The 27,016-nt window shown below is 37.1% G+C and overlaps 1 protein-coding gene across 9 annotated transcripts in view; it reads right to left on the bottom strand.

Moving 5' to 3' along the window:
• The window catches only part of ARHGAP24 (Rho GTPase activating protein 24), a 734,422-nt gene that overhangs the window by 14,279 nt on the left and 693,127 nt on the right, over nucleotides 1-27,016 (bottom strand). For all 9 annotated transcript variants that reach the window (XM_025425632.3, XM_049105020.1, XM_025425624.3 and 6 more), the window contains 2 exons: nucleotides 13,592-13,724; nucleotides 10,234-10,307 (listed from right to left, as the gene is read on the bottom strand). In XM_025425632.3, the coding sequence (XP_025281417.1) occupies nucleotides 10,234-10,307; nucleotides 13,592-13,724 (207 nt within the window). The remainder of the gene's footprint in view (nucleotides 1-10,233; nucleotides 10,308-13,591; nucleotides 13,725-27,016) is intronic.

Below are 27,016 nucleotides of genomic sequence, written 5' to 3'. Positions count from 1 at the left end.
AAACTGACTCCTCCCCCAAATAATTTTAGTAGGAGGGATTATTTTTATAGTTTTGCTGTCTTTTTTCATTCCCCATCCCCTCTTCATTTCTAGAATTCATGGCTTACTAATTGTACTGATGAGACAAAGAGGAAGTGATGAGAAATAAGAAAGAACTTATTATTTTTTCATTTGGTTTTATTTACTTATTTATTTTTGTTTCAAATTTTTATTTAAATTCTAGTTAGTTAACATACTGGAGTAGGATTTAGTGATTCATCATTTACATATAACACCCATTGCTGATCCCAACAAGTGCCATCCTTAATACCCATCACCATTTAGCCCATTCCCCTCCTCCACCTCCCCTCCATCAACCCTCGGTTTGTTCTCTACAGTTAAGAGTCTTCTATAGTTTGCTTCTCTCTCTCTCTCTCTCTCTCTCTCATTATTCCCCCTCTTCCCCTATGTTCATCTCTTTGACTTCTTAAATTCCACATATGAATGAAAACATATGGTATTTGTCTTTCTCTGACTGACTTATTTCACTTAGCATAGATGAATGGGTAAAGAATATATATATATATTCACATATACATATATTATATGAAGAATATAAATATTGTATAAAGTAAAGAATATATATATTATATTCATATATATAAAGAATATATATTACATTCACATATAACATATGTATATGTGAATATATATATAATGAATATATACATATATAATGGAATATTATTCAGCCATTAAAAAGAATGAAATCTTGCCATCTGCAACAATATGGATGAAGCTAGAGTGTATAATGTGAAGCAAAATGAGAGAACTCATGGTGATTTAAAATAATATATTTTATGTGTTTATATATTTCATTGTTCTAACTTATTAAATTCTCAAAGCAACTGTGTGAGGAAAATACTATGCTTATTTCCACTTTACAGGTAAGACATATGTGGCACCAGAGTGGTTAAGAATATTCTCCAAGGACACAGAGCTGAGATTTGAACCCAGATCATCTGACTCTAGAGTCTGAGTTCTTGACTATTCCCCTGTGACTTTGAAGAAAGGCATCTGTTCCACATATTAATTACTGTTAGATAGACCAAGCTATGATAGAACTGAAGGGCAAAAACTCATACCACCGTAATTTCTTATTTGAAATAGCTGAAACCAAAAGTCTGCTTAAATGTTCAAGAGAAGTAAAGTTCTCCTGTGGAGATAAAGACTATAATACAGTTCTCAAGGAAGTGCCTTCTCCTTTTTAAAGAGGCTATTCCCCTTTTTCATTCAACACAACAGCTTAAATTAGTTTAAAATCTTAGAACAGAACCCTGATGTATTAATGACCCTATGTTATCAGTGAGACTATTTCTTTTCATTTTTAAATTATGAAACCTAAGCTCATATTTGCTTCCTACTATCACCAGAAAAAGTTACAGTAGGAGATTCTTGAATTTCTACTCAATTACGGTTAACAGTGAGATCCACAGTGTCTGGCATAGTTCTCAGTCTGGTGAACATTTATCTAATCATGACACAACACAAAAAAACATATGCACATGATAATACCGTATTGAATTAAAAATTTGAATTACTTAAAAATAAACTGGGAAGCTTTCATTTAAGATATCTTACAGTGACTTACAGTGTCAATCATCATCTCTTTATTTAAATGTAATATGTTTCAATTTTATTTATCTGATGTCTTTATTCTTTAAGTTTTATTTACATTCCAGTTAGCTAATATACAGTGTATTATTAGTTTCAGGTGCACAATATAGTAATTCACCATTTCCATACCACATCCAGTACTCCTCACAACAAGTGTCCTCCTTAACACCTATCACCGATTTCACCCATCCCCTCACCCACCTCTCCTCTAGTAACCATCAGTTTGTTCTCTATAGTTAAGAGTCTGTTTCTTGGTTTGTTTCTCTCCCCCCCCCCATTATTGTTTGTTTTGTTTCTTAAATTCCACATAGAAATAAAATCATATGGTTTCTTAAACAGGTGCACAGACATGGCATATACTATCACAGGGCATAAGATAAATATGGTCATGAGTGAGGGCTCTGCCAGGCACAATTATTGGCCTAACAGAATTGAATAATAATGTCTTTTTAATGAATTGAGATAAGAGAGAAATAAAAAGAAAATAATATTTATCAATTTAAAATACAATTTAAATTTTAAAACAACTGTGTGAAACATGTTTTCAATACTCTTTTATCTGAGAGGACACTTACAGAGGCTAAGAAAATTGCATAAAGACACATAAAAAGTCAGTGATAGAAACTGGACTCCCAATCATTTAAAAATCAGGACAATGGATTATGTGCAAGATGGCAGAGGAGTAGGGGTCCTCAACTCATCCGATCCCACAAACTTATCTAGATAACTTTCAAAACATCCTGAACAGCTACTAATTCAACCTGAGATTTAAAGAGACAACAGCCAGGAACGCTACAGAGAGAAGGGTTTTCACTTCTAACAAGGTAGGAAGGTGAAAAAAAACACAAAAGAATAAAGTGGGAGAGGAGAACCGTGACTAGCAGGGCTGAAGCAGAGCAGCGAAAGCCTCTGAGGCAGGAAAGCCCAGTCCTGGAGAAGTGGAAACTTTACAAATCTGCACAGGAATTTTCCCTGATGGAAAGTGCTTAGCAGGGAAATTGGGCAGAATCACAGGAGGGATAGTGAAGCCTCAAGATTCCTGAAGTCACTATAAGAGGAGGGGCCCCTGGGGGAAAGGTCACTGCAAAATGCGGTCTGAAATTGGTAAAGGGTTGGAGGACAGCAACCCTTTGGGGGCATTTGGGAGAGGCCAGTCAGTTAGGTGGGTAGGCTCCGGAGTGGCCTTTACACTAAAGCCTGGCAATGGATGGAGGTGGCTTGTGCCCCATTCCCTCCAGGAGAGGTGGTCCCTGGGAGCACGGGTCCAGTGGCACAGGGCTCCAGATCCCAGGGCGTCCAAGTGGACAAAGCCAGCCATCCTGCTCTCCCCCTGGGACAGGCGGAAGCGGGGAGGGCACAGGAAAGTAAGAACCCTACTGCTGCTGGATTCCCCCAAGCTGTGCAGATCACCACAGCCACGCTGGCCCCCAGGAGAATCTAGACCAGTGTTGACAGGGAGACTGGCTACTGACTTGACTCCAGAGCTGGAAACCTGGCCGCTGCCAGTGTTGTTGTTCCTCCTTGTTTCACCATGTGCCTAGGAGAGGTGGGGCCACTAGGGAACACAGGCCTCACAAGTAGACACTCCCACCGAGCCCCCACCTGGCAGGAGACGGGGCATCTCTCCCTGGTACAGACACCTGAGAATCAGCACAGCAGACACTTTCCCCAGAAGACCAGCTAGAAGGACAGGGGAAAAGCAAGTTTATTGAAAAAGCAGGACTGGAAAGCTCCAGGACTGAGGGAAAATAGTATATTGAACTAGACGGTCCTTTTTTTTTTCCCATTACGACTCATTTTTATATCAGACTAAAAATTTCCAATATTTTTTTCTTTTCCCACCTTAAATACAATATTTTACCAACTCTTCATTTTTAAGTTTTTTTCCTTTTTGACTTTCATATTTCTACAATTACATACCTTAGATATATTTTTCACTTCTGGATTCTCTTCAATGTATTCAACTTAATTTTGGTAGATATATGAGATATGGGTATTTTGTTTTTGTTTTTGTTTTTCTGCTTCATTTTGTTTTACAATGGTGGAAGTTAGTACCTTCTAACACACAACCAAAATATACCCAGAACCAAGTGGAACACTGTGTTGGTTCGTTCTGTGAGATTATATTCTCTCTTTTCCTTCCCATTCTGTACCCCCTTTCTAATCTTGTTTATGTTTTTGTGGTCAGTGTTGGGGCTTTATATAAGGATTGGTGGTTTGTATAAATTTGGGATTGAGCATCTTCTAACATACAGAACTTAATGCACTCAGAACCAAGAGGATCACCTTGTAGGACCTCTCAAGTAGACTACATTCTCTGTCCACTACTACTTCCTCACCACCACCATCCCCTCCTTTTTTTTCTTTTCTTTAATTTTCTTTCTTTCTTTTTTTTTTTCTTTTTTCTTCTTCTTTGTTTTTGGTTTTTGGCTTTTTATTTTTACTACTTTGTTTTAAAATTTGTTTTTCACTTTAGTGGTCTTTTTGTTTTATTTTGTTCTATTCTTCTTTTCTTTTATTTTCTGATCTCTGACCTCTTCAGAATCATCAAGGGTGTATTTTACTTAGGTCATGGTTGATATTTTTGACTCAGCCTACTCATAGAGCCACTCTGCACTGGATAAAATGACTAGAAGGAAGAACTCACCACAAAAGAAAGAACCGGAAACAGTACTCTCTGCCACAGAGTTACAGAATTTGGATTTCAATACTATGTCAGAAACTCAATTCAGAAGTACAGTTATAAAGCTACTGGTGGCTCTGGAAAAATGCGTAAAGGACTCTAGAGACTTTGTTACTGCAGAATTGAGATCTAATCAGGCTGAAATTAAAAATAGATTAAATGAGATGCAATCCAAACTGGATGTTCTAATGGCAAGGGCTAATGAGGTGGAAGAGAGAGTGAGTGACATAGAAGACAAGTTATGGTAAGGAAGTAAGCTGATGAAAAAATAGAAAAACAATTAAGAGTCCATGAGGAAAGGCTTAGAGAAATAAATGATAGCCTGAGAAGGAAGAATATAATCTAACTGGGATTCCAGAAGAGGCTGAGAGAGAGGGGACCACAAAATATATTTGAAAAAATCAGCTGAGAACTTCCCAAATCTGGGGAAGGAAACAGGTATTCAGATCCAGGAGATAGAGAGGACACCCCAAAAAATCAATGAAAACTGTTCAACACCTCGACATTTCATAGTAAAACTTGCAAATTCCAAAGATAAAGAGAAAATTCTCAAAGCAGCACAAGACAAGAGATTCTTAACTTATATGGGGAGAAATATCAGATTAACAGTAGACCTCTTCACAGAGGCCTGGCAGGCCAGAAAGGGGGGGCATAACATAGTCAGGGTCCTAAATGAGAAGAACATGCAGCCAAGAGTACTTTACCCAGCAAGGCTCTCATTCAGAATAGAAGGAGAGATAAAGGGCTTCCAGGATAGGCAGAAACTGAAAGAATATGTGACCACCAAACTGGCCCTGCAAGAAATATTAAGGGGGACGCTGTAAAAGAAAGAGGGAGCCCAAAGAAATAATCCACAAAACAGGAACTGAATAGGTAATGTGAGGACACTAAATTCATATCTTTCAATAGTTACTTTGAATGTGAATGGGCTAAATGGTACCATCAAAAGACACAGGATATTGGACTGAATAAAAAAGCAAGACCCATCTATTTGCTGTCTATAAGAGACTTATGATAGACCTAAGGACACCGTCAGCCTGAAAATGAAGGGGTGGAGAACCATTTACCATTCAAATGGTTCTCAAAAGAAAGCTGGGGTAGGAATCCTCATATCAGATGAATTAAAGTTTATCCCAAAGACTGTAGTAAGAGATGAAGAGGGACACTATACCTTAAGGGGTCTATCCAACAAGAAGACCTAACAATCATGAATATTTATGCCCCTAGTGTGGGAGCAATCAAGTATATCAATCAATTAATAACTAGAGTAAAGAGATACTTAGGTAATAATACACTAAGAGTAGGAGACTTCAACACGGCACATTCAGCAAATGACAAATATTCTTATCACAACATCACCAAAGAAACAAGAACCTTAAATGATACACTGGACCAGATGGATTTCACAGATATATACAGAACTTTCCATCCTAATGCAACAGAATACACATTCTTCTCAAGTGCAAATGGAACTTTCTCCAGATTGGACCACATACTGGGTCACAAATCAGGTTTCAACCGATTCCCCTGCATAGTTTCAGATCACAATGCTTTGAAACTAGAACTCAATCAAGAAGAAATTTGGAAGAAACTCAAACACATGGAGGTTAAAGAGCATCTTACTAAAAGATGAATGGGTCAACCAGGAAATTAGAGAAGAATTAAAAAGATTCATAGAAACTAATGAAATGAAGATACAATTGTTCAAAATCTTTGGACACAGCAAAAGAAGTCCTAAGAGGGAAATACATCGCAATACAAGCATCTCTCAAAAAATTGGAAAAAAAAACTCAAATACACAAGCTAACCTTGCACCTAAAGGAATTGGAGAAAGAACAGCAAGTAAAGCCTACACCAAGCAGAAGAGAGATAATGATTTGAGCAGAACTCAATGAAATAGAGATCAGAACTGTAGAACAGTTCAACAAAACCAGGAGCTCGTTCTTTGAAAGAATTAATAAGATAGATAAACCCCTAGCCAGTCCTTATTAAAAATAAAGAGAAAGACTCAATAAAATTACGAATGAAAAGGGAGAGATTACAACCAATACCAAGGAAATACAAATGATTTTAAAAACGTATTATGAGCAGCTATATGCCAAAAAAATCAGGCAATCTAGAAGAAATGGATGCATTTCTGGAAACCCACAAATTGTCAAAACTGGAACAGAAAAAAATAGAAAACCTGAACAGGCCAATAACCAGGGAAGAAAGTGAAGCAGTTATCAAAAACCTCCCAAGATGCAAAAGTCCAGGGCCTGATGGCTTTCCAGGGGAATTCTACCAAATGTTTAAAGAAGAAATAATACCTATTTGGGACACTTCGGTGGCTAAGCAGTTTGACGCCTGCCTTCAGCCCAGGGGTGTGGTCCTGGAGTCACAGGATTGAGTCCCATATTGGGGTCCCAGTGTGGATCCTGCTTCTCCCTCTACCTGTGTCTCTGCCTGTGTCTCTCTGTGTCTCTCATGAATAAATAAATAAAATATTTTTTTTAATAATGCCTATTTTACTAAAGCTGTTTTGAAGGATAGAGAGGGAATACTTCCAAACTCGTTTTATGAGGCCAGCATTACCTTGATCCTAAAACCAGACAAAGACACCACCAAAAAAGAGAATTACAGACCAATATTCTTAATAAACATAGATGCAAAAATTCCCACCAAGATACTAGCCAATAGGATCCAACAGTACATTAAGAGGATTATGCACCATGACCAAGTGGGATTTATCCCCAGGATGCAAGGGTGGTTCAACACTGGTAAATAGTCAATGTGATACATCACATCAACAAGAGAAAAAACAAGAACTATATGATCCTCTCAATAGATGCAGAGAAAGCATTTGACAAAATACAGCATCCATTCCTGATCAAAACTCTTCATAGTGTAGGGATAGAGGGCACATTCCTCAATATCTCAAAAGTCATTTATGAAAAGCCCACACCGAATATCATTCTCTTCTTTTTTATTATTATTTTATTTATGATAGTCACACAGAGAGAGAGAGAGAGAGAGGCAGAGACACAGGCAGAGGGAGAAGCAGGCTCCATGCACCGGGAGCCCGATGTGGGATTCGATCCCGGGTCTCCAGGATAGCGCCCTGGGCCAAAGGCAGGTGCTAAACCGCTGCGCCACCCAGGGATACCTCATTCTCTCTCTTTTTTTTTAAAGATTTTATTTATTTATTCATATACACAGAGAGAGAGAGAGAGAGAGGCAGAGACACAGACAGAGGGAGGAGCAGGCTCCATTCAGGGAGCCCGATGTGGGACTCGATCCTGGGTCTCCAGGATCACACCCCAGGCTGCAGGTGGCGCCAAACTGCTGCACCACCAGGGCTGCCCCGAATATCATTCTCAATGGAGGAAAAACTAAAAGCCTTTTCCCTAAGATCAGGAACACGACAGGTATATCCACTCTCACCACTGTTATTCAACATAGTACTAGAAGTCCTAGCCTCAGCAATCAGGCAACAAAAAGCAATAAAAGGCATTCAAAATGGCAAAAAAGCCAAACCCCCACTCTTTGTAGAGGACATGATATTGTATGTAGAAAATCCAAAAGACTCCACCCCAAGATTGCTAGATCTCATACAGCAATTTGGCAGTGTGGCAGGATACAAAATCAACGCACGAAATCAGTGGCATTTCTATACACTAACAGTGATACAGAAGAAGGAGAAATTAAGGAATCAATCCCATTTACAATTGCACCCAAAAGCGTAAGATACCTAGGAATAAACCTAACCAAAGAGGTAAAGGATCTATACCCTAAAAACTACAGAACACTAATGAAAGAAATTGAGGAAGACACAAAGAAATGGAAAACTTTCCATGCTCGTGGATTGGAATGGAAGAATCAATATTATGAAAATGTCTATGCTACCCAGAGCAATGTACATGTTCAATTCAAGCCCTATCAAAATACCATGGACTTTCTTCATAGAGTTGGAACAAATCATCTTAAGATTTTTATGCAATCAGAACAGACCCCGAATAGCTAGAGGAACACTAAAAAGAAAACCAATGCCGGGGGCATCACAATGCTGGATTTCAAGCTGTATTACAGAGCTGTGATCATCAAGATAGTATGATACTGCACAAATAAACAGACACATAGATCAATGGAACAGAATAGAGAACCCAGAAATGGGCCCTCAACTCTATGGTCAACTCATCTTCTACAAAGCAGGAAAGAATATCCACTGGAAAAAGGACAGTTTATTCAATAAATGGTGCTGGGAAAATTGAGACAGCCACGTGCAGAAGAATGAAACTAGACCATTCTCTTAACACCATACACAAAGATCAACTCAAAATGGTTGAAAGATCTAACTGTGAGGCAAGAATCCATCAAAATCCCAGAGGAGAACACAGGCAACACCCTTTTTGAACTTGGCCACAGCAACTTTTTGCAAGATACATCTATAAAAAAAAAAAAAGATACATCTATGAAGGAAAGGGAAATAAAAGCAAAAATGAATTATTGGGACTTCATCAAGATAAGAAGCTTCTGCACAGCAAAAGAAACAGTCAACAAAACTAAAAGACAGCCTACAGAATGGGAGAAGATATTTGCAAATGACATATCAGATAAAGGGCTAGTATCCAAGATCTATAAAGAACTTATCAAACACAACACCCAAGAAACAAAATATCCAATCATGAAATGGGCAGAAGACATGAACAGAAATTTCACCAAAGAAGACATACACATGGCCAACAAGCACATGAGAAAATGTTCTGCATCACTTGTCATCAGGGAAATTCAAATCAAAACCACAATGAGATACCACCTCACAGCAGTGATAATGGGGAAAATTAGCAAGGCAGGAAACAACAAATATTGGAGAGGATGTGGAGAAACCCTTTTTTCCCTCTTGCACTGTTAGTGGGAATGCAAACTGGTGCAGACACTCTGGAAAACAGTGTGGAGGTTCCTCAAAAATTTAAAAGTAGAGCTACCCTATGGCCCAGCAATTGCACTACTGGGTATTTACCCCAAAGATACAGATGCAGTGAAATGCCAGGACACCTGCACCCCAATGTTGATAGCAGGAATGTCTACAATAGCCAAGCTGTGGAAGGAGCTATGATGTCCTTCGACAGATGAATGGATAAAGAAGATGTGGTCTATGTATACAATGGAATATTACTCAGCCATTAGAAAGGACGAATACCCATTATTTGCTTCGACGTGGATGGAACTGGAGGGTATTATTCTGAGTGAAGCAGTCAATCAGAGAAAGACAATCATAAGGTTTCACTTGTACGTGGAATATAAGAAATAGTGAAAAGGATATAATGGAATGGAGGGGAACTGAGTGGGAAAAATTAGAGAGGGAGACAAAGCATGAGAGACTCCTAATTCTGGGAAACAAAGGGTTGCTTGCGGAAGGGGAGATGGGTGGGGCATGGGGTAACTGGGTGATGGGCACTGAGGAGGGCACTTGATGGCATGAGCACTGGGTTATACTATATGTTGGTAAATTGAACTTAAATAAAAACAAACGTAAAAAAATAAAATAAAAATCAGCACATTTTATATAAAAAAGGAAAAAAAAACTATACTCTCATACAGGTCTTTTTCATGCCAAGGTAAATGCTCCTTCTCCAAACAAAGATACATGGCACATGTACAAACAACTTTGATGGAAGTTCAAAGCAACGTATCTTTAATATGTAGAAGTAAGAAAGACTCAGAAGAAACAAATTACAAAATCAAGCAATTTTAGTGCTCAAAGAAACCCTCAGATCATCTTGTCAAATCCTTTAATTTATAGAGGTCAAAACTAGAACTCAGAGCAGTTCAGTGACTTTATTCATTGTCAAAAGTTAGTATCAGGCTAAATATAATCTTGTTCTGTTTGGTTTTGTCTTTAGGGCAATTCTTACCTGCAAATATACTTTAGGAGGTTGTAATTGACCACTGGCAAACTCTTCACCTGCTTTGCTAATTCCTTAACACCCTGAGTAAAAAGAAATAGAGAACAAATGTTATCTAAGTGTTGGCCTTGGAATTAAAGCAAATAAAAAATAGGTATACAGGTTTTTTTTTTTTTTTTCATTAGTTTCACATAACATCAGTGAAGAATCCTGTCCTGAAACCTTGCCACTATTACAGAGGGCATTTCACAAATATTTTCAAAGATTTTTAAAAGTATTTCAAATATTTCCATAAGTACTATTTGTGGAAAAACAGATGTAAGGGAAGCCTTTTTAGCCTTTTTAGTGCTTGCTAACAGTTGATGAAAAGGGAGGATAGCCTCATTTATAATAAGGTTATTTGGGGGAAAAAAAGTAGCCTTAATGTAGTGAAGGTCTTTTCCGTTTCTGGCTGTGCTCAGAACAGACAAACACATGTCTACTGACAAACAGGTCTCTCAAGATGGGCCATGTCTAGGATACACTGGGTGGGATGGAGAATGAAAAGCCTGTTCTTCATGGACATTTTGCAAAGGGATTAATTGCTTGGGTTCTTCTCCTTGTAGACCTTCTAAAATGTAAATGGTCCCAGAAAAACTAATAGATAATGTAATCAAATTTGATTTGTTCTTCTTTCTGAAAAAGGCCAGATGGTAAATATTGCAAGCTTTCTGAGACATATGGTCTCTGTCTCAACTACTCAACTCTCCTGTTGTGGTACAAAAGCAACCACAGACAATATTACATAACAAAGTAAAACTTCATTTTAAAAATAGGCAGCGATTTCAACAAGAGTGCCAAGAAAATCCAGTGGAGGAAACAATAGTCTTTCCAACAAATGGTTCTGAGACAACTGGATAGCCATATGCCACAGGATGAAGTTGGACCTTTCCTCATATCATAAACCAAAATTAACTCAAAATGTATCTTAAAACTTAAATGTAAGAGCTAAAGTCACAAAAGTCTTAGAAGAAAATAAGGGAATAAATCCTGGTGAACTTGGTTAAAGACTTCTTAGATATGACATTAAGAGCATGAGTGACAAAAGAAAAATAGGTAAATTGGATTCACTGCAATTAAAAACTTTTCTGTTTTAAAGGACACCATCCAAAAACTGAAGAGACTTGGAGCACCTGGGTGGTTCAGTTGTTGAGTGTCTGATTCTTGATTTTGGCTCAAGTCATGGTCTCAGAGTCATGGGATCGAGTCCAGCATTGGGTTTTGCACTCAGCAAGGAGTCTGCTAAAAATTCTCTTTCCCCTTCTCTCTGCCCCTCCCCCACATGTGCACATGTGAGCAAGCTCTCTCTCACTATGAGCCAGTAAGTACATGGAAAAATGCTTAACATCATTAACCATCAGGTAAATGCAACTCATGCTCAATGAGATTTCACCTCACATATATTAGGATGCCTGTGGTAAAAAACAGAGATAAAAAGTGTTGGCAAAAATGTGCAGAAGTTGGAATCTGCACACATGGCTGGTGGGAATTTAAAATGACAGAACCTCTTTAGAAAACACAGAGTTACATATGGCTCAGCAATTCTGCCTCCTAGGTATATACTCAGGAGAAATGCAGATATATGTCCATGCCAAACTTTGCACATGGATATTCACAGGAGCATTAGTAATAATAGCCAAACAATGGAAACAAGGCACGGGTGCTACAACTGATAAATGGATGGATGGATGGATGGATGGATAGATAGATAGATAGATAGATAAATAAATAATAAATAAATAAATAAATAAATAAATAAATGGCATGAAATACTGGTATATGTGGAATAGTGTGAATAAACCTAAAAAACAGTGAAAGAAGCCAGTCACAGAAGACAATGTAATGAATGATTCCATTTATATGAAACAGCCAAAATAGGCAAGTCTATAGATCCAGAAAGTAGATTAGTAGCTGCCAAGAGCTGGGAAAGGGTAGGTGGGCCTGGGATATAAGTATGGGATTGGCTATAAGATGATGAAAATGTGCTGAATATTCTAAAATTAGATTTTGGTAGTGGTTGCACAAATCTTGAGAATGCAGTTGACCCTTGAGCAATGTGGGGGCTCGGGATGCCAATCCCCCCCAACTTGAAAATCCATGAATAACTTTTGTCTCCCTCAAAACTTAGTTACTAATAGCCTATCGTTGACTGGAAACCTTACTGATAACATAAACAGTTGATTAACAAATATTTTGTGTGTTTAATGCATTCTTTGCTGTACTCTTACAAAAAGGTAAGCTAGAGAAAAGAAAATATTAAGAAAATCATAGACAATAGCCAAACTGTGGAAGGAGCCTTGGTGTCCATCGAAAGATGAATGGATAAAGATGTGGTTTATGTATACAATGGAATATTACTCAGCCATTAGAAACGACAAATACCCACCACTTGCTTCAACGTGGATGGAACTGGAGGGTATTATGCTGAGTGAAGTAAGTCAACTGGAGAAGGACAAACATTATATGGTCCCTTTCATTTGGGGAATATAAATAATAGTGAAAGGGAACATAAGGGAAGGGAGAAGAAGTGTGTGGGAAATATCAGAAAGGGAGACAGAACATAAAGACTCCTAACTCTGGGAAACGAACTAGGGGTGGTGGAAGGGGAGGTGGGCAGGGGGTGGAGGTGTCTGGGTGACGGGCACTGAGGGGGGCACTTGATGGGATGAGCACTGGGTGTTATTCTGTATGTTGGCAAATTGAACACCAATAAAAAATAAATTTATTATAAAAAAAATAAAAAAATTTAAAAAATTAAAAAAGAAAGAAAATCATAGGGAAGAAAAAAATACATTTATAGTACCATATTGCAAAAAATCTATGTGTAAGTGAATCCATGTAGTTCAAATCCATGTTGTTTACGGGTCAACTATATACTAGACTGCACTCAATGTATACTTTAAATAGGTGATTATATAGTATATGAATTATATCTCAATAAAGCTGTTTTTTTGGTAGTTAAGATTTGGTAGGAGGTAATTTAGGTAATTTAGAGAGGAACACAATGAAAAGAGAATATGAAATAAGGCATTCACTTTGCTCATGGAATGTTTGGCCTAATGCAGCACATAATCGTTTAGAGGAACAAAGTAGGCAAGGAGTGCTCATTTCATTTATTGACCTGCATTTTTCTTTTTGATGAGTAGGGGATCAAAAATGGGACCTGAGCTGTGTGTGTAATATCTAAGTGTGCATAATGTCAATAAATACAATAGTGGAAAACAATCCAAGAATGAGACAAAAGGAAATTTACAAGTTAAAAACTAAGAACAATGACAAAAAAAAACAAATGAAGGCTTTTTTTTTAGAAATAGATGCATCCACTTACAGCTTCTTCTTCTTTGCTGAGCAGTTTGGCACAGGACAAAAAATCTTCATACTTTGCATAAGGAATGACCGGTTCTGGGAGTTCTCGGAGATAGAGTTTAAGAAGTGACGCCACTGTGTGTACATCTGTGTTGCTGTGGAGATAGAAGTGTGAAGATATTCTTCAGAGTAAATTTTATATTATCCTGTTTAGCTTTTCATCGAAAACACATTTAAGAGTCAGAATTCTATACGAACTGGCAATTAAATCAGTAAATTCAGCTTTTAAGAGGCACATACTTTCATTCTGCCTTTGAAATGTTACTACAGGTAGAGAAGAAAGGGATCTGGAAGGACTCTGGGAAGTTTCAGTGTGGTTTGAAATATTCAGAAGTTCAAGCACTTTTCTTTTGTCTGTACTTGATGTTAGGCCAAAGTGGTAACTTTGGAGAACAATGCCAAGATACCAGACTTTAAATGAAATATAATACAATTTACAAAAAATACGGAATCCACCTATGCGTGCATGCATGTATTCAATACGACAATTAATCAGTTCTGAATCCTAGCTTCATTTCTTATCCTTTAGAAGACATTGGTGATTGGTTACAGATATCAGAAACTTTGTACATGTTATAACTTTTTAAGCAGAACTGATTTTGAAGATGATTCTCAGCATGATTTCTCATCTAATATTCTAACATAGTTGGGAATCCTTAGAGTCTTCTAGAAAGAGAAGGAATGTACTACAAAAATAAACTATGAAAATACACCTGTCTTTTGTATAATGTGCAAAATTTATTTTTATTCCCTATTGACTACCAGAGTGACAGGATAATTTCTTCAAATATTAATTTACATTTTGTGCTCTCTATCTCTATGTTAATTCATGAAGATGGCTCACAGTAAAGACTACAAGAAGTGAATTTTGTTTGTTTGCTTATTTATTTAGTTATTATTTTGGGTGAGGAGGATAGAAGTGTGGCAAGGAGGAATTGGTGTGCAGGGAGTGAAAGGCCAATTGACCCTGAGAAGTGGAAGAGTGGTGGTGGACAAGGTCAGGGATACTGCAGGTATTGAGAATGAAAATCCCACTGTGCTGCATATCTCCAGGGAGGTAGACCTTGAGAGAGACAATATAGCTGAATTTTCTGCCTCAGTGAATAGTCTCTTGCCCCAAGGGTGATATGGAAGCAGTGTTGACATCACAAATCTACACAGGCTGGGACAATGGGCATCTTAGTTCTCAATTTTGGACTTAGGTTGATTTCATCAGCTATTTCCCACACGCCTACATCATATTGAACTATAGAAAACACAGTGGCTAGGACCCCAAATGGTTAAAAAAGATTATTGTAGCTGCTTGCAATTTATAATCTAGTGGGACAAGGAATATTAAGTAGATAATAACACACATATTGCAAAGTATGGTGAGTGGTAATAAGAAAAAGTGTTGGATGATACCTAATAACAAGAGAGAACAATTAGGGGTTGGAGGGCTTCTCTTAGGAAATGATGCACAGGCCAAGGTCTGAAGAGGTGTAATAATTAACCGAGTGAGAGCAGAAGCACAAAAGAAGGCATTCCTGATTAAAGCAAGGCAGGTAAACAGAGCCCAAAGTGGGAGGGAACATCCTGTCCTAAAGGAGGAAACAAAAAGCTAACGGAGAGCCAACTTCAGAGTGGGACTGGATGAGGTTTGCCTGTGGGCAGCATTCTCAAGAGCCTGGGACTCCACCCTCCTCCAAATTAGGGCAAAGGCTGAGCTTTTTCATTTCCATGTCAGTCAGTCAGAGCAGATGTTTTGTCAACCATTCTACAGATGTTAAAATGAGGGAGGTGATCTAATAGGGCCTGTCTTCAATTAATTTTGTTCTTTCATAATTATATTTATTCTTTTTTTCTTACAATTCTGAATTGATAGGCAGTATAGAAGTCAACTCAGAGGCTAGTAAGGAAAATAAAAATCACATCTCTGGGACACCTCGAAAACTGTGCCTGAACTCATTAATTCCTCAAATTGCTTTCTTTCTTTCTTTTTTAAGGATTTTATTTATTTATTCATGAGAGACACAGAGAGAGAGACAGAGAAACAGGCAGAGAGAGAAGCAGGCTGCATGCAGGGAGCCCGATGTGGGACTTGATCTTGGGACTCCAGGATCACATCCTGGGCGGAAGGCAGGGGCTCAACCGTTGAGCCACCCAGACGTCCCCTCAAATTACTTTCTACAAAAAATTTTTAAACTGATAGGTCTATCATAGTGTCAATATGTAAGACTAGTTTTTGTTTTGTTTTGTGTTTTGGAAAAAAAACACTGTATTTTATGCATATCAAAGCCCTTCTGTTTCCCTGGCTAAGTAGTGAAGCACCTGACCTTTGAAGGTACAATCATCAGCACTGACAAAACCACAACCCATAACTACGTTGGTTGTATTGTCTTCAAAGACAACGACCATTGTGTTAGAATTATAGTTAGGTATGGAGAATAATATAAAAAATAAAATATAAAATAAGTATAACTTCAAAACATGGAGTGTTGTCTACAATTTGTATGACCATATAGACAGAATATATAAACATATTTGTGAAAGAAGTGTAATAAGTAAATGGGGCAATAATGAGAAATGAGAAATAAGAAATTCAATGAAAAATCTGTTCTAGTGTTTCAATGACTGAAGTTCATCACATTGACTCCCCCTCACCACACTGTTTTTAAGGTAACTTGCTTGCTACACATATTATTTTGTGTTAGTCTTAACGAAGACTAAGGGGTAGTGCTTAGGGCGTGTGAACACTAGATGGCACCATTGCAAAGTTAGAGTAGTCAGAGGGTTCCAACGCTGTGAAGGGTGAAAAGGCTGCAGACTCATTTTTCATCCACCAGCAATTTTCTTAGCACCAGAGCTGCAGCAATGTTCCAAGAATAGAAATATTTGAGCTATGAATCAAGGTAAGAGACGTGGATGGTATGATGATTTTATTCCTTTCCTAAAGTGATACTTTACATTAGCTTTCTAGCATTATAGTACACACCCATACATGGTTAGTTATATAGAAACGATGAAAAAAACGACCAAATACTTTTCTGTGTTTTTTTTTTTTTTCCAAATAACAAAGGCTACTAAATATTTACTTGGAGGCTAAAACTTTTAAAAATACACTACTCTCTTTCTGGGGCTTTATTAAACTTAGGTTATTTGGTAGAAATAGAAACACCTACATTTTCCTGGCATTCTCATTTTTGGCTCTGTCCTTTTCCACTGAATGGAAGAAAACAATTACTTCTGGGAAGACCCCAGCATGTGTGCCAGTTCTTATTCACCTTAAGGCGCTCACAGTCCATCTGCCCTTCTTGCCAGAATGCCACCCTCTACAACGGGAAGTCTGGTGCTTGTCTGAAAAATCTCTTCGTATCCACTGTACAAAATGGGAGCCATCTGCATCACACTGTCCAGCCTATTTCTCACTGAAAACCCATGACTTTGACTAATTAATATTTGCTTACTATGGACAGCCAGATAAATACTAATATTGTATGGTAATTGCCCAATGCGCCTAGGGGAATGTGCCATCTTTGTCTCAGAGAAATATATTGTCAGTCTTTACCAAAGTGAAATGATAGGGTGCCTGGGTGGCTCAGTTAGTTGAGTGTCTGACTCTTGATCTCAGCTCTGGTCTTGATCTCAGGGTCATGAGTTCAAGCTCTGCATTGGGCTCCACATCAGGTATAGAGCCTACTTAAAAAAAAAAAAAGGTGAAATGACTGCATTGTGGCAAGTCAGTATACAATGGAGAATGAATGAATGAATGAATGAATGAATGAATGAAAATAGCAGCAGCAGCACACCTATATGTATCTCACTCTCTTGTCAGGCCCTCACAACAGTCCAGTGAGCAGGTCCTGTTACTAACCCTATTTTGGGTACTTGAACAAGAAACCAACCACCCTGGTATGAAATTCTTTCTGGTTAATCGCTAAGATATGAGTGGCTTTAAAGTCATGCTTTTTGGGTAGAAATTCAAGACTACTTGCAAATGTATAATCAATACACAAACCTCAGGTCTCTTTCACTCATCTGGTGGTAGAACCTGTTTTCAGAAATTAAGGTAAATAATCGTGCACATTCTAACCAGTGATGGCAAAGAGGGAAAGACAGGCCCCGGGATCCTGAGTAAAGGAGCCAGCAGAGCAGGAGATGCTTTGTATCATGTGTCCGTTAACTGATCAGCAGATAGGTTTTGCTTTCTTCTTATATTGCAATTGGACTTTACTTCTGAGTCCTGCTTCCTCATGTATAGTCTTTTTACCAACCTGACAGGGAGGATTTCATGAGCCTTTCGATGATCGACCTAATTTTATAATCTCACAGTGTGTGTCTTTGGTCATTCTGGAATCTTTCTATCAAAAACAGTTCTGGATACTTATGATGGGCTTGGCTTCATGCCACATGCTGGGTGAAACAGAAATGGACAACATAGGTCTTTTTGTCCCCCTTGGGTTTATCTCTAATCACCATCAATACTCTGCCATACCATACCAATACCTCATTTATTCTACTTCTTAACACTTCCTGTAAATTCTGCTATTAAGTCCTTGTCAGATGTGAGATCTTAAGAATGTGCTTTACAGTTCCTGGAAATTGCCTGTCCTACTTATAAACTATGTATAATATAGGCCTCTCACTGATCTGAACAGGGATAAAGAAGTCTGACAACAATCCTTCCTTGTTCATCTGCTATCTCCACCCCCTCCTTCCCTGATAAACAGACTCTCATACATGGATCAGTGCAAATGCCTCAGTAATTACAAGTGTAATAATAACACAGAGGCAAAAACCTTGAAACTTTTAAACCTCAAAATTAGAAATGGGATTTTTTTTTTTACTCTGGATGCTATGCACAGAACACAATATAATCTGTTGATTTCACTGAAGAGAATGAATTTCCAATGCACCCACACTGGAAATTATTAAGGATATTGTGAACTTATTTGCAACACACACACACACACACACAAGCACACACAGAGTAAGATGACCTAAGCTTCATTTGAAATTAAGAAAAAGTCATATCCATCAAACTCTAGGGAGAACATAGATGAGACTTAGGATATTCAGCCACACTACCATGATGCAGACTACTGTCAAACTTTCTTAAATAACATGTTGTTCTTTACACCCAATTCAAAGGCACAGAAAAGCAGATCTGAAGGTAGTACATAGTTCCAAACTAAACTACATGTTTGCAAGAAAAGTCTGGTTCTGTTCAAACTTATTTTTCTTATGTATCTGTCAAAACTGGTACACTTTGAACTGCAACTTGAATCTGGTTCTGTGTTGTTATGTGTCACCACTGGATTATACACAGCAAGAAGACAGTTTTACCTGTCTGGACTACACTGAATTAGTTCTTGTGCCAAATGAAGCTCTTAGTTTAAAGGTAATGAAGGCAGACAACTGCATGATGATCTCTACTATAGCCTGAGTTGTGTCCCCTCTCTCATTCACATGTTGAAGCTCTAACCTCTGATGTGATGGTATTGGGAGATGGAACCTTTGGGAGAGATAATTGGGGTTAGAAGGGCTCATGAGGATAGGACCCTGGTTTGATGAGACTGGTGCCCTTATAAGAAAGACTAGAGGGCTTGCTCCCCAGCCCCTTGCTCCCTTGTATATGCAAGGAGAAAAGGCTGTGTGAGCACAGGGTGAGAAGCCAAAAAGAGAGCCCTTATCAGAACCTGACCAAGCTGGCACCCTGATCTCAGACATCCAGGCTCCAGAGCTGTGAGAAAATAAGTTTCTGTTGGTTAAACCACCCGGTCTGTGGTATTTTGTCATGGCAGCCTGAGGTGACTAATATAAACTCCCAAATCTGTATCTCATGAGCTTACCTACAAAACCATGAATTAGTACTGTTAAAGTACTAGGTAATGAAATGTTAGCAGAAACTTAGAAATGTGCTTTCAGATAATGTGGATTTATGGAAATATTGTCAGATCAATGTGATAGAGAAAAAAGTGATCTTGGTTGCACACTAGAGTCTCATGAAAAGTTTTTCAAAATGCCAATGATTGGGTCCTATATATTCTGATATCATTGGTAGGGGCAGTGAGATTTTTAAAAAGCTCCTCAGATGATTCTTATGATTGAGAAACCTAAGTACAAAACATGTAAGCTCAACTATCACTTTTCTATGATAACTACAAAGTATACCTCTTTACACCAGACCTTTCTTTTTTAAAGTTTATCTATCTATCTATCTATCTATCTATCTATCTATCTATCTATCTATCTATCTATTTATGAGAGACACAGAAGGACAGAGGCAGACACACACACACACACAGAGGCAGAGACATAGGCAGAGAGAGAAGCAGGCTCCATGCAGGGAGCCTGATGTGGGACTCAATCCCAGGATTCCAGGATCATGCCCTGGGCCAAACGAAGGCTGGCGCTCAACCACTGAGCCACCCAGGCATCCCTACACCAGACCTTTCCATTGAATTTGTAGATGTTCTGTACATATTTTGAACTCCATGTAAACAAAGTTGGATAACAACAACAAAAAACCTTGCAATAAAATTATTCCTCCTTTGCCATTTTCTCAACCATGATGGCATCACCATTCACACAAATAAACAAGAAACTCAAGAAGTCAGCTTAAGTTTTGCTTTTCCTGAGACCCTAAATCTTAACAGTGGTTAGCTCAGACTGAGCTGCACATTGGAATCCCCTGGAAAGTTTTTAAAAATACTCATGACTGGATCCCATAAATTGTCATGTAAAACCTGCTCAAATGAAGTTCAAATCACTCACCTCCATTAATGTAATATAATGCTCACTGGTTTTTATGTTGCAAGTCTGTCTTCCTATACTCAGTTCCCTGAACATACACATATAAATGGTAATTGTTAGGAACAAATAAACATAAATGACAAGTAAATACCTTGTTGTATAGCTTTTGAATATTAGATTTGAGTGAAAGGGCAAATGTATAAGCATATGTAGATAAATATACATCACAAAGAAACAATATGCTTACTTTATAAAGTAGTCATTAGAGTTGTCATCCTTTAGTTAGTTTGAGCTAGAGAACATTGATTCACTTTATAAATAGCTAATATGTTGAAGTAAGTTAAAGTAAATCCCTACATTAAAGAAAGAAGATAAAATCTGACTTCCTCTGCTATAGTAACAAGATGAGTTTATTGGAGGGGAAAGGCTAGTGGGATTGACGCATTTATAAGGCTTGATGTAGAATAGTCACAAAAGTTTCCTTAAAGCAGTATTAGATCAATATAACTATTTTAACAGGTTACCTTGTACATTTATATGCATACACTTTCAAAAACAATAACAAAAAACTATAACCTTAAACTTCAGGTAGCAGGTAAATTCTGGAGGTCCAATGCACAGCATATTGAATATAGTCAACAATGCTATTTTATAAACTTCCAAGCTGCTAAGAGCCTTGATGTTAAAGGTTCCACCACAAAAAAAGAAATTATAGAAAAAAATATATAATTATGTGACTTGATAGGGGTGTTAGCTAACACTATGGTGGTGATCATATTGCAATACATAAATGTATCAGACCAACACATCATATACCTTAAACTTACACGATGGTATATGTCAATTATATCTCAATAAAAATAAATAATTTTAAAAGAACCTAAGTGTCATTGTTTACTTAATTAATCAACATGGCTATTAAAATGAATTAATATGTCCCTCCAACTCTGGCGATTTGGGACCTAAGTACCAATATTATATACAAATTTACCTTCGAAGCAATATTCAAATGCAGGTGATACAGTCTTGTACTATAGGTGACACATTAATATTGTCCAAACTCTTAACAGCCAAGTTATAAAAAATTTTTCCTATAGAAATTAAAGCTGAAGTTAATGAAGCCACAAAGATTTTTCTTATTAAACTGAGATCCTACTCATATCAATTATGCATATAATTGCTTAGAAAAAGGATTGACCTAAGAAATTATTTGAAAGTCACTAATGATAAAGAGATTAGGGGTTAGGGATAGTCTTTTTACAAACCACAGAGGTTCTATTTTTAGTGTGTGGGTATCTCTACATCCTATACATACACACATAACACACAGATACTGCATACATATAAATATATATTTCGTTCTTTGGAAATCTAGTAACGCATGAAGAAAACTAAGACTTTTCTTGATTGACTATACATGTTGGACTTTGTTCTCACTAATTAGTGCCAGCAGATCTTCACTGCATTTATGTATAATTGTTTCAGTAAAAAGCTCAAGACTTTAAAGTTCTACAGAGTATCTATAGTTGCCCTTAGATGAAGGAGACAGTTTGCTTGCTCAGCATTTGTAGTAAATATGAGCATTCTTAATCTAGGTTGGTAGTTATGCTGAAGTAATATCTATACATTAGCACTTTCTCTGGCTATTCTATGGAGCATAATTTCCTAAACTCACAAAGTATAAAATAAATGCCAAAATGTAAGAATGATTAAAAAGATTAGATTATTGTTGACTTAGATTACCTATTTTTAGGTGAGTATAAAGAGACTACTCACAGTAACAGATATAAAGAAAATTCACTTAGAGAAAATATAAAATTATACTAAACAAATAGCACTTACTATTTAATGAATTATGTGACTATATGAGGGAGGTGGGATAAGACATCTCTTGCTCACCTCACATTTCCTCTAGGAATGGCTCATAAATAAAAATAACTGGAAGAAATACTTTATATTATCTATTCGGATTTTGTAAGTGGTGAGCTTCCAGTTGTTGCTTAAATGGGATATGCTATCTTTCCCAACATTTGACTCCTGACATACAGACCCTGAGGCATTCTTTCAGAGAGAGTTTACATGACTCTACCAATTTCCATGTCTTTACATTAGTAAATGTATATATCTGAGACTTTATCACATAGCTCTTTCTTGTTTCAATTGTATCAAGGGCTTGAAGTGCTATGGGTTGTAATTTCAGTTTCATATAATCCTCAAGATTTTAGCAAATAGCTAATGAACCTGGCTTAGCTACAGTAGAGAAGTTACAGCTGCATTTAGTTACTTCACAATTTTATACTGTTTTGCTTACATGTTTTTCCCTTTACTAAACTCTGCAGAAGGAATTTCAGGAGAAACAAAAAAAAACGTGATCATCAAAATACATTCAACAATTTATTTTCTTCCTAGAGAGATTTCAGAATATGCAACCAGGGATTTCTCAGAAAAGTATTGTTGAGGTTCTGATTCGAGGGGGTATATTTATGCTAAAAATGTATTTTTAAATTTTCTTATTAGCATATAACACCTACATACATACTTCAATCTTTCTATTTTAAAATAAAAAATAAAACAGAGCCAAATATCACAATAATTTTCTAGCTAACAAAGACTAAATAGCAACTATATATATATATATATATATATATATATATATAATATATGTATATTTATTTATTTATTGGAGACACAGTAACAACACTGACTTTATTGCATATTGCCCATTTCCTTCCATAACTGCCAAACATTTGAAGAATTTTGATTATCTGATTCTGGGATAAACAATAAATCATGAAAAATTCTTTTCCAGAAAACTTATTTTTTTCTAGTAAAGTCAGTAAGGTAGAAAACAAAACCTTTGTGTCTTATAAAGGAGCAGATTAAATATAAGCCTGGTTTTACATAGTTGAATCTCTAACTAATAGTGCTAGAAGGAACTTGAAAGGATTTGCTGATATATCCAGATGAGTCTAATTCCCAAACCATCCAAGTCCATGCAAAACTCATTCCTTCTCTGAACACTTCAACAGTCTTTTGTTATAACACAAAAGCATTCTTAACATATAGGCTAAATGACATCATCCCAGATTATTTTTATGGATACATATATTGAGGGAGAGGACAAAAAGTTTTAAAAAATCCAGCTGCATATTTGTTGTGAGTCTCATATTAAAATCTGTCACACTTTTTGTTGGAAAGGATACTTTGCTCCCACAAACACAGAAATTTATCATATTAGCTCTGTTTTCTACTTGGACCATTTTAGGAGAAGTCAGTGTAAGTGGGAAGTATGGTGCATCCATATTCATGAGAGCATTTCTAGAGTACAAAACAAATAAAGGTACTGGACTTAATTTAGAGCTGTGACCCTTATGAAATTTTAAACCCATTCATGAGATTATGACTCTACATTGACACAGGTGGACATTTTGCTTCAGTGGACAAAAATGATATTCTGACAGAATTTTAGAAGTTGTTTTGAAACATGACAATTTTCAGGCTTCCTAAATTGTAAGCTATGAAAAGAAGCACAGGGTTTGTCTACTTACTGAGATATTAGAAATACTGGCATCCATTCATTCAATAAATATATTCAAATTGTACTTCTTATATCCATTTATTCAACTAAGGTTTGTTGAGCACCTACAGTGTGTCAGACATTTTTCTAGGTGTTAGGGATAAATAAGGTGATCGAGGTTCATAATTCTCCACTTTCTGTAAGATCTTATTCTATATGAGTGCTATTTTATGAATACAAAGTTTTAAATGAATATCCACAGTGACATCCTCATGGGTATGAAGATTCATGCTCTCATAGTATCACAGTTATTTATCTCAATCCTAAATAGATACTCCCAGAACATTATTATTGATTCTTCAGCAATTTTCAACCATTTCCTTATAATAAATTATCAGGATAATCAAAGAAATCAAACGTTTTAAAACCATAGGACTTCTAAAGGGCACATATAAATGATTCATAAGCACATAAAAAGATAAGCATTAGGGAAATGCAAATTAAGACAATGCTACCATTTCACACTCACTAGAATGGCTAGAATAAAATATTGGCACACTCATACATTGCCGGTAGAAATGTGAAATGATGCAGCCGCTTTGGAAAACAGTTTGGTAATTCCCCAAGTGTTAAACATAGCTATGACAAATCTCCTTCTGGGTATATCCCCAAGAGAAGTGAATGTGTATGTCCACACAAAAACTTGTACATGCATGTTCACACATTATTTATAAAAGCCAAAACATGGAAACAACAGAAATATCTGCCAACAGATAGATGGATAAATAAAATGCAGTGCATCCACAATATGAAATTCTATTCCTGAATGAAAAGCAACAAACTACTGATATATGTTACAATATGGACAAACCTCAAGAGCATTATGCTAAGTGAAAGAAGCTGGATACAAAAGACCATATATTGAATAATTCCATGTCCAGAAAATGGAAAATCTATAGAGACAGAAAGTGAAATAGTGGTTGTCTAGGGATGAGGGCTGCTGGAAATACCAAAGGCATAAGCGATGTTATTCAGGTGATGACAATATTCTAAATCTATATGTAGTAATGTCTGCATAACTTGGCAAATTTGTCAAAAATTACTGAATTCTACCCTTGCAGTGTGTCTGTCACATGATATGTAAAATATGACTCAATAAGTTTATTTCAGAAAAACACATCCCTTTAAGGGATGCACTTTCACCAAGCTCAGGCAAGAATATTTACAATCTGGGCAGCCCCGGTGGCCCAGCAGTTTAGTGCCACCTTCAGCCAAGGGCATGATCCTAGAGACCCGGGATCGAGTCCCACATCAGACTCCCTGCATGGAGCCTGCTTCTCCCTCTGCCTGTGTCTCTGCCTCTCTCTCTTTCTCTTATGAATAAATAAATAAATAAAATCTTTTAAAAAAGAATATTTACAATCTGATTTCTAAGACACATGCGAGCATCCATTTTCAGAATGTAAAACCTTGCAGGAATCTTATTTCTTTAAGTCGGAATTGCCATGGAGATTTCAAGACAGAAATGAAGATACCCTAGATTTAAAACACTGAAGACAAGAGTGTAGCGATAGAGGGAACATTCCTCAGCATCTTAAAAGCCATCTAGGAAAAGCCCACAGCAAATATCATTCTCAATGGGGAAACACTGGGAGCCTTTCCCCTAAGATCAGGAACAAGACAGGGATGTCCATTCTCACCACTGCTATTCAACATAGAACTAGAAGTCCTAGCCTCAGCAATCAGACAACAAAAAGAAATAAAAGGCATTCAAATTGGCAAAGAAGAAGTCAAACTCTCCCTCTTCACAGATGACATGATACTCTACATAGAAAACCCAAAAGACTCCACCCCAAGATTGCTAGAACTCACTCATACAGCAGTTTGGCAGTGTGGCAGGATACAAAATCAATGCCCAGAAGTCAGTGGCATTTCTATACACTAACAATGAGACTGAAGAAAGAGAAATTAAGGAGTCAATCCCATTTACAATTGCACCCAAAAGCATAAAATACCTAGGAATAAACCTAACCAAAGAGGTAAAGGATCTATATCCTAAAAACTACAGAACACTAATGAAAGAAATTGAGGAAGACACAAAGAGATGGAAAAATATTCCATCCTCATGGATTGGAAGAATTAATGTTGTGAAAATGTCAATGCTACCCAGGGCAATTTACACATTTAATGCAATCCCTACCAAAATACCATGGACTTTCTTCAGAGAGTTGGAACAAATTATCTTAAGATTTGTGTGGAATCAGAAAAGACCCCAAAAAGCCAGGGGAATATTACAAAAGAAAACCAGAGCTGGGGGCATCACAATGCCAGATTTCAGGTTGTACTATAAAGCTGTGGTCATCAAGACAGTGTGGTACTGGCACAAAAACAGACACATAGATCAATGGAACAGAATAGAGAATCCAGAAGTGGACCCTGAACTTTATGGTCAACTAATATTCGACAAAGGAGGAAAGACAATCCACTGGAAAAAAAGACAGTCTCTTCAATAAATGGTGCTGGGAAAACTGGACATCCACATGCAGAAGAATGAAACTGGACCATTCTCTTACACCATACACGAAGATTAAATGGTTGAAAGATCTAAATGTAAGACAAGAATCCAACAAAATCCTAGAGGAGAACCCTTTATGAACTTGGCCACAGTAACTTCTTGCAAGATACATCTATGAAGGCAAGAAAAACAAAAGCAAAAATGAACTATTGGGACTTAATCAAGATAAAAAGTTTCTGCACGGCAAAAGAAACAGTCAACAAAACTAAAAGACAACCTACAGAATGGGAGAAGATACTTGCAAATGACGTATCAGATAAAGGACTAGTATCCAAGATCTATAAAGAACTTATTAAACTCAACAGCAAAGAAACAAACAATCCAATCATGAAATGGGCAAAGGACATGAACAGACATCTCACAGAGGAAGACGTAGACATGGCCAACATGCACATGAGAAAATGCTCCGCATCACTTGCCATCAGGGAAATACAAATCAAAACCACAATGAGATACCACCTCACCCCAGTGAGAATGGGGAAAATTAACAAGACAGAAACAATAAATGTTGGAGAGGATGTGGAGAAAGGGGAACCCTCTTGCACTGTTGGTGGGAATGT

This window comes from Canis lupus, chromosome 32 (assembly GCF_003254725.2).
Source record: "Canis lupus dingo isolate Sandy chromosome 32, ASM325472v2, whole genome shotgun sequence".
Classification (NCBI taxonomy): domain Eukaryota; kingdom Metazoa; phylum Chordata; class Mammalia; order Carnivora; family Canidae; genus Canis; species Canis lupus.
This window is presented reverse-complemented; position numbering and strand designations above follow the sequence as displayed.